Source organism: Spermophilus citellus (genome assembly GCF_964194105.1).
Source record: "Spermophilus citellus genome assembly, chromosome: 9".
Classification (NCBI taxonomy): domain Eukaryota; kingdom Metazoa; phylum Chordata; class Mammalia; order Rodentia; family Sciuridae; genus Spermophilus; species Spermophilus citellus.
This window is the reverse complement of record NC_138191.1, coordinates 14,395,479-14,404,616: the sequence shown is the minus strand read 5'-3', so window position 1 is coordinate 14,404,616 and position 9,138 is coordinate 14,395,479. Positions and strand designations below refer to the sequence as shown.

At 45.4% G+C, this 9,138-nt stretch overlaps 2 protein-coding genes across 2 annotated transcripts in view; both read left to right on the top strand.

Moving 5' to 3' along the window:
- The first annotated feature begins 1,545 nt into the window (after nucleotides 1-1,545).
- The window catches only part of LOC308656881 (F-actin-uncapping protein LRRC16A-like), a 142,682-nt gene continuing 135,089 nt past the window's right edge, over nucleotides 1,546-9,138 (top strand). Inside the window, exon 1 of the mRNA XM_081308233.1 lies at nucleotides 1,546-1,549. Within this exon, the coding sequence (XP_081164359.1) occupies nucleotides 1,547-1,549 (3 nt within the window). The 5' untranslated portion in view covers nucleotide 1,546. The remainder of the gene's footprint in view (nucleotides 1,550-9,138) is intronic.
- The window catches only part of LOC308656746 (cadherin-related family member 3-like), a gene marked incomplete at both ends in the record, with an annotated part of 60,145 nt that continues 56,773 nt past the window's right edge, over nucleotides 5,767-9,138 (top strand). Inside the window, 2 exon segments of the mRNA XM_081308124.1 lie at nucleotides 5,767-5,803; nucleotides 8,429-8,631. Coding sequence (XP_081164250.1) covers nucleotides 5,767-5,803; nucleotides 8,429-8,631 — 240 coding nt within the window.

Sequence of the window (9,138 nt, the reverse complement as noted above, 5' to 3'; positions counted from 1 at the left end):
AATATAGAATACATAAACAAATTCCTAGAGACCTACTCAAACTGAATGAGGAGGTCATACACAATTTAAATAGATTAATTGCAAGTAATGAAATAGAAAACACCATCTAAAGCCTACCAACCAGTCTGGGGTTGTGTGGTAGAGTGCTTGCCTGGCATGTGTGAGGCACTGGGTTTGATTATTAGCATCACATAAAAAATAAACTAAAGGCATTGTGCCTATCTAAAACTAATAAAAATATATTTTAAAAAGCCTACCAACCAAGAAAAGTCCAGGACCAGACGGATTCTCTGCTAAATTCAATGAGACTTTCAAAGAAGAATTAATACCATACTTTTCATAGTATTCCATGAAACAGGAAAAGAGGGAAGCCTTCTAAACTCATTCTGAGACTAACATCAATACCAAAACCAGACAAAGACCCTTTAAGAAAAGAAAACTTCAGACCAATATCCCTGATGAACATACATGTAAAAATTCTCAATAAAATTCTGACAAATTACACACAAAAAATACTAAAAACATAGTTCACCATGATCAAGTCGGGTTCATCCCAAGGACCCAAGGTTGGTTTAACACGCAGAAATCAATAAATGTAAATCATCATATTTGGTTGTTATTACAATATTTGTGTCAGTGGTATACTACATCATGAAATCACTCAAAACCGATGTTGAGTCCCCCTTAACACACTGGTTCCATCTACTCCCCATAGTTTCCTTGAAACCTCCTTGGGGTCATTCAGTCTTTGGTCATCTCAACTCACTCACATTCAGAAGCTTTCACCTGGCCTACAGCTAGCAGGGAAAGGTCAGGGGATTTCAGGGTCTAACCCAATTCATCACTAGAGTCAACAGAATTGAGCTGGACTCCTGAGAACAGAGTAGCCATCCAGGACTCTACCCAAGAATTCCCGGACTCACCTGGAGGATGACACCCAGCTGCAGCTCCCAGCAGAAGTCCTCTCAGCAGGAGCCACCTAGCAGCTGTGCGGCACTCCCAGGTCTTCCGTGGCACTCCCAGGATCCTGCGCGGCGCTCCCAGGGTCCTCCATGGCGCTGCCACTGTCCTCTGCAGCACACAGGAGAGGCTGTGTACCCAGGGTGCGCGGGGCGGAGGCTCTGGCCGCCACAGGGAGGGCGACCTGTTGGGCTTCTTACCAGCTCTCCAGGTGAGCAGCAGACCCTCAGAGGTATGGACGCCGGCACAGGAGCAGGACTCACAGAGTAGGGCTTCGAAAGTGAGAAGTCACCTGGTGAAGGACGGCCCAGAAGCCAACTCATGGGAACTGCCCTTTGCAGCGGGTCTTGAGGGTTGTGTTCCCCACAGGCGCCTGGGCCTTCCGGGGTCCTGGAGAGTGCGGAGCACGTGCGTGTGGGGGGGGGGGCGGAGCTAGGCGTGGGCCACATCCGGGGTAGGCAGGCGGGTGGGCGGGGGAACTTTCAAATTTGGGCGGGAAGCACAAGGCTTCAGAAGCTGCAGGATGTGGTGCCCGAGGGTGTGCGAGGGCACTTTTAAGTGCCCATCCTTTGGAGGCCTCGCCTGCATGGTTTTATTAGTTGCTTCAGTCAAACTCTGAAACTCATCTCCCCCACAGAAGGTAGTGGTGCAGCAACTGAGTGACCGAATAGCGCTTAATAATAATATCTTCGGAGCTGGAGTTGTGGCTCAGTGGTAGAGCGCTTGCCTGGCATGTGTGAGGCACTGGGTTCCATTCTCAGCGCCACACAGAGGAGACCCAATAAATGTTTGTCATTTCATCAACCACCATGCCTTCTGAATCTAGTGTGGGTTGATTTTTTTTTCCCCATTTACTGATTACCCCCTCACCAAATGCAGAGTTTTAGATTTATTTTTCTGCCTGCTTCATATTGGCATTTAAATTTTTTTTTTAGTTGTAGATGGACACAATACCTTAATTTTGTTTATCCATTTTTATGTGGTGCTGAGGATCAAACCCATGGAGGCTTTCTCAAAATGTCCACATCTTCTGCGCATAGTGGTTCCCCACACGTGTGAGGCAAGCACTCTACTGCTGAGCCACAACCCCAGCCCCTTCAGTTTGGCATTTAAATTAGCTTCTGTCCTTTTCATCTCCTATTAGAATGAGGGAAATGAAAGTTTCTCTTTGGGAAGGGATCATGTCCCATTCCAACAACAACTGACAAAGAAAGCACCTTTCCCCATACTGCCAAAAAAATAAATAAATAAACTAGATGAAACTCTCACTGTATTCATGGGAAAGGGTTGAGACAAAATAGCCTTCTCGAGCTGCCTCAGCACTGAAGAACCACCTGTAATTCTCAGAAGATGAAGGTCCTATTAAAGAAGCCTTGGTGTATTTGATCCTACTGCACACAGAACCTGTCTGCATTTTGAGAAAGTCTCCAGAACTCATGGAAATAGAGCATTCCAGGGCTTTTACGGAGAGAAGGGTTCCTTGGTGATGGAGATCTCCATGAACATGCAAAGGTACCAAGCCATCTGCCTGACTTTTGTCCATAGCTGCAAAGCTATGCCCAGTCTCTCCAGGAAGTCCCTGAGCCCATCTTCTGGGCTTGGTACTTTGCTAGGCAATGTCAACAAGTCAGAAAAAGTCCAAGATTCAATGTCTTATGCCCCTAGAGAAACTAGGTATAACTGCTTCTTAATGCTCTCTTCATTGAAAAAGGCAGGAAGATGCAGTCTATTTCCAGAAAGTCTTTCTCAATCACTCGAGTGAGGGCTCAAGTCCCTGGAACCCATCTGCTTTTCACCTTTGTGGAGCTGGTAAAGGTTTGAAAGAAACCAACCCTTCTCAGATCAGAACCTGAGTGATGCGCCAAGGCAAGCAAATTTTTCTCTTGCCAATTATAATATAGTGCCATGTCCAGAATCATTGAGAGAGTTCTCTTCTTTTCCTCTGTGTCCAATTAAGGGCTCTGGTCTATCAATCTTTTCTGCATGGATCAGCTCTTCCAAAAGGAAAGACAAGCATCCCATTCAGAAAGTACACATGGCGGAAATGAGAGCAATAGAAAAAAAGTTGCACATACCAAAACAAACATTCTGTAATCATTCATAGTTTACTGAATATAGGATTTTCATTTATGGTATCTGGGCTGTAACCGTGAGTTCTAGCAAGCCTGGCATGAGCCTGAGTTGTTTTGCTAAAGTTCCTGCACCATGCTGACCCTGATCAAGGCGTGAAGCAATGCTGCTTAGTAATGTGGTTTTGTAACCATGGGTCCTAGGAGTTTCTGCATGGTTTGTACCAGCTTGTAAGCATTGTTTATGATAACAGTGAGATTGATGATTTGCACCTGGTCTTATCTAGGACCTCACAAGGCTGTGCTGTTGAGGCTGGTTATATAGCAAGAATGTGCCTACAGCAAAAGAGAAAAAATTCCAGCAGAGGCTCCATTTTGGGTACTGTATTTCCACGGTACTTGCTATGTTTTGAATGTGTCTCCCAAAGTTCAGGTCTTAGAAGCAGTTCCCACAGTGAATAGCAATGAGAGATGAAATCTTTAAGAGATGATCAGGTCATTATTGTGGAAGCTAAATGCCATTATGGTGGCAGTGGATTTGATGCTACGAGAGTGGGCTGGACTTCTCTCACAGAATGGTGCCTTCTGCCATGTTATGAAAAAAGCAGGAAGGCCCCTCGATTCAAACTTTCCAGCCTCCAGAACTGTGAGCCAAATAAACTTCCATTGCTTATAAATTACCCAGTCTGCACTCTTCTGTTACTGCAACACAAACAGACTAAGATAGCATTTGTGCTTACATCTGTGATTCCTGATCTGACAAAGTGTATCCTGAGTGTTCCTTAAAGAAAGAGGGACAACAGGAGCTTGCTCTTGGCCTCTCTGGATCTCTTGCTATGAGGCATTGTTCAGAGGTGATTACGTATAATGTTCATATAATGTTCTTGCTATGTTGTATATTTTTTCCCTATAATAAAACTGTAGATTTGCAAACATTATCACTTGGGTCCTGTGCAAGTTCACCAGCAGTAGAACCTGTTTAAAAGCCCCTGTTGTAGCATCACAGCCCTGAAAGACAGTTGAAGAGGGAGCCCCAGGGAAACTCAGGCAGGGCCCATCCCACCATCATACAATCAAGTAGCAGCAAAGCCGAAGCCGGAAGCAAGGGCTAATTTCAAATCCCTTGCTCTTTTCACAACTCTGATTTCTTTAACTTTTATTTTGATTAGCTACTAGAGAGTGGCACCTCAGACACGCACTATTCTCTCTGTGCACTGAAAACAGAGCTACAAGTTACAGCAGCCACGTCCCTAGAAGGAGAAGGTGGCTTCACCCCACATCCTGAATCTATGTCACCATTTATGGGGTTGGGGGCCCAGGGCAGTCACATCCTCCCCTGTAACTGAGGCTGAGGAGGCCTCGCCTCAACACAGACTCCTGGGAGGAGGCCCCAGGAGCTGTTTCTGGAAAGTCGGTGATTCAGGGGAAACAAGTGAGCACGTCAAGCAGCCAGATCTCAAGCACAAGAGAGATGCTGCAGTGGGCTCAGGGACCGATACTAGATCTCCTGCAGGCCTTTCCTTTTTCAAAGTGTAACCTTCAAGCAATTCTAATTTGAGCATTAATTAAGATTCATGTGTAAGTCAAATTCCATTAAACCCTCATTCCTGCTCTTCAGTATTCAGACCGTAAAAGAAAGCCTTCCGGAAGAAAAGTGCAGTGTCTTCCAAAGACCTGGCCCTTGGCCTCTAACCTGCCCTCTGCTACTGCTCAGTGGGGTGCTTTGGGTACACAGCTCAAACTTATCTGTGTAATGAATGGGTTGACCATTTTGAACACTGTATCTTACTAATTGCTCTATTTATAGCACGAGTCACTTAAAATTATTGCTATTGCTATTACTAGTACTTTTTTTTTAAAGCAAAGAAGCTGGAAAAACTGGGTATTTAGATTGAAGTGGGTCTACTTTTCTTATCAGTATCCACAGAATGTCTGCCTTAAAGTTTTTAGATTCAGGTGCACAACCCTGTACCCTGGGAAGAGAGGTCACCAGCCAAATAGAACATTACCAGCAAGAATGTCCACAGAATGGGCATATCCAAGAACAGCCTCTCTAGCCACACGTGGAGCAAACAATCTCCAATACAAATTGCTTGAGGTCAAGGAATCTATCCACTTCTCCTTCCAAAATATCTTCCTCACTACAAAAGATGACCATTCCAGGAAGACTATGAAAAACCCCATATATATATATATATATACACACACACACATACATACAAGGAGGCAGTATAGAGCTGTCCTTGAGTCAGATGCTTTGGGTTGGAATGCTGGTGTTCTTTCATGACATTAGACTCCCAGACACAGTAATGCCAAAGTCATGATCGATGCAACAAAACCAACGGATGCTCTCCCAGCAGAGCAAACCAGAACTGTCAGCAGACAATATATGGGGATGACAGCTTCTCTGGTTTCCCTCAGCTCCTCAAAGGGAATGCATCAAGTCTGGTGGCCATGAGAATCTACCTATTCAGGGCAAGGCTATGGAAAAATCCAACTGGAGCTTAGCAAGCTGCTCATACATGAACCTCAGCAATCTCATTTCCCAGCCCAATTCTTTGTTATTCTAACAAACAAACAAACAAACAACAACAACAATAACAAAAAACCAGCCTCTTATAGATCACATCATCCAGATTTAGCATCCAGGTGGAAGGTCCAATTTCTTATCAAGCCCCGGAGCCATGTTGCTGCAGTGTTCCGAAGTGACAGAATAACTACTGTGTGTCCCAGGTACATGGCTGTGTTGCAGATACAGAGCAACAGACTCTGTGGTAGGTATGGACTGTCAGTTAGCTACAAGATCCAGAGGCAGGAAGCCAAGCCCACCACAGTCACTTACTGAGTGTGTGATGACTTCAGGTATGTTAGGAGTGGACGCCATAGGTAGGAAAGCCCCTGGCACTGTGCCTGGTGAGGTGAGGTTTGGTAAATACAGGTGGTTAATTGCTTCAGTCTGTTCATTTGGGTGGGGCAGGCTATTCATAAAAAATAATTTAAAAAGTAGCAAGTTATGTCTTTGCTCCTCAATGGAGGGGCACAAGTCACTGAGGCGCGAGGAGGGGTGGAAAGGAGTACGGGCAAGAAGATGTGGCCCTAGAAAATGAAGTGCCAATCTCTGATTCTGCTGTGGTTGCCCTTGTCTTGCTAAGCAGTGAGGAAACTGTCATGAGCAGCTTGGAGGGTGCCCTGGTGAGTTTTGCTTGTGGAAAAAAGAATGCGAGCATGTTAGGCCTAAAATCTTTGTCCAACCAAAGTGATTCGTTACTCTGCTCATTTTGAAAAACTCTTCATGGAAGCATTTCATCTCTAAATATTCCAACCATACTCTTTAGCTCCTGGTTTTTATTGCAAAACTACTATTATATCAGAGTCAAGGTAAATAGATGTAAAAAGCTACTCATAACCACATCACCCGAAACCTCGGGCATTTGCAGTGTGTGAGTCCTTACACCGTCCCTGCATATAAAGCGTGATAATTCTGTGAGCAAAAATAAAAAGTATGCATTTTAATCTCTAAACTGAAAGTTTGTATTCATGATGTGTTTCTACTTCAATTTTTCTCATACTTCCATTTATTCCTCTGCATCCCTCCGTTGCTGAAATAAAAGCATCCCCTGATAAAGCCAAACCTTTCCCCAGGACTTGACTGTCTCTAGAATCTTCACATCTTTCAGTAGGACAGATCCTTCTCCTGTCCCTCCTTACCCCTGTGTCTCCTACCATTCTGGGGGTTTGGATCCCAGTGGCAGATGGTGGTCAAGAAGGGGAAGCTGCCTGGGAAGTAGGACCTCAGCGTAAGTCTTGGCTTTGTTATTTGTTATTTGCTATGTGTCTTTCCACAAAGCTTCCTCATCTGTAAAATGGTAATATTAATACCTATCTGAGAGGGGTGGGTTTTTCTGGGGGATAGTGGTACTGGGGATTAAACTCAGGGGCACTCAACCACTAAGCCACATCCCCAGCCCTATTTTGTATTTTATTTAGAGACAGGGTCTCACTGAGTTGCTTAGTGCCTCACTGTTGCTAAGGCTGGCTTTGAACTTGTGACCCTCCTGCCTCAGCCTCCTGAGCTGCTGGGATTACAGCTTGCGCCACAGTGCCTGCCCGAGAGGAGTGTTTTTGAGAAATAAATGAAGTAAAGGATTTTTCATTATACACTTATTTAGAACATTGGGAAAATGGTCATTGTATTCATTTCCTAGGGCTGCTGTGACCAATCACCTCAAATTGGGTGGCTTAAAACATTTTTCTCTCACATAGTTCAGGAGACCAGAAATCCAAAATCAAAGTATTGGCAGGGTTAATTCCTTCTAGAAGCTTTGAGGAAAAAATCTGTTCTGTGCCCACCTCCACCTTGCTTCTGGTGATTGCTTTTTATTCCTTGGCTCGTATCTGTGTCTTTCCAACCTCTGCCTCTGTTATTTCATGGCCTTCCTGTGTCTCTGTGTCCTGCTTCCACATAAGGACACCAGTCTTGGGATTAGAGCCCACACTAATCCTCTTAACTTTACTAATTACATGGGTGAAAACTCTATTTCCAAATAGGGTACATTCTGAGGTTCTAGGTGGACAGGAATCTTTTGGGGGGGGGATACTTCTCTGTCCAGGACAGTCACGGGAACTAGGAAAGCCTGAGAGAATGGGGTCTCCACTGGCTCTCTCTGTGCTGGTCAAGTCTTGCAGAGTATCCCGAGTGTCTTTCTTGGAAGAAATACCCTTTCTCTTAAATTACAAAGGGACTTGTGTGTGACACAGCCTGAGGCAATCCACGTTCCCTCGATTGAGTCTCATTTTCTCCTCTGTGAAAGGGAGTTAATCAATCACCCAAGAAGTGCTGATGGACTCCCCTACATGATGTCCAACAACATGGCACTAACAATGACAAAAAATTGCGTGGAGATGGCTGGTGGATGTGGAGAAGTCACCCAGGAGGTTGGAATTGTCTAGTCATATACAGATGACCTCATGAATCGAACACTGCTGCGGAGATGGAAAACAAAATTACAAACTGCAAGAGAGAGAGAGGGGGTATCCTGACCACACTAGGGCCTTCAAGGCGGCAGGGGCTGGGGGAGGTCCTCTCTCCTTAGATATCACATTTTTTCTTTTCCTAGCTCTTCATAAAAATGGGTGTGAGGAAGAAGAAAAGTAGGGAGACAAGAGAAAAGGCAGCAGCTTCATTGACTGAAGGACAGAGCATATTGCTGGGGTTGTTCCTCGGTTCCCAGAAGGTCTCACATCTCCTTTTCTAGCCCTTGGCAGCAGCATTTGTTCTTGGGGAGTGACCAGGTCTCATCATTGCCGTGAACTAAAGCCACAGACCAAGCTGATAAGTCCCCTGTTCCCAGCAAAAAGCTCTGTGCTCATGTCGTTTTGTGTCTTTTTTAAATCCACAGGAGGAGGGACCTTACATCTAATCCACTTACCTGCCACAAGCAACATGGCAGAGAATTCTCCACCTGAGACTTTGGTGCACAAGTTTTCTGTGAATTTGTCAGTATCATTGTCACCTGTGATCCCAGGATTTCCCCTGATAATCAACTCCAATCCCCTCACTGAAGCCTTCAGGGTGAACTGGCTGTCGGGCACTGACTTCGAGGTAAGCTGCCTTTCACCAGCCCCACCCCCAGGGGAGTCATCTGCAGAGGGGTGGTCCTGAGATGGGGAGGGCTGGCAGTCAAGATCAGTGATCCTTTTCCCTCTTTCCCTTATTTAAACTCCCCTCTATAAGATCCAATTGTCCTGTCTGGGGCATCCTAGCCAGCGCCCCCTGTACCTGATCCTCTGTAGCCTTTGGACCTTCTTTCTCCATTGAATGCAGTCCCCATTAGCATTAGGAAATTTGTTAGGAAAGGAAGGCTTGTTTCTTTCTGGGGTGTGTGTGTGTGTGTGTGTGTGTGTGTGTGTGAGACTGGGGATTGAACCAAAGAGTTCTTAACCACTGAGCCATATCCCCAGCCCTTTTCTATTTTATTTAGAGACGGGGCCTTGCTGAGTTGCTCAGGCCCTCGCTAGGTTGCTGCAGCTGGCTTGAACTCATGATCCTCCTGCCTCAGCCTCCTGAGTCACTGGGATTACAGGTGTGCACCACCACAACCTTCGAAGG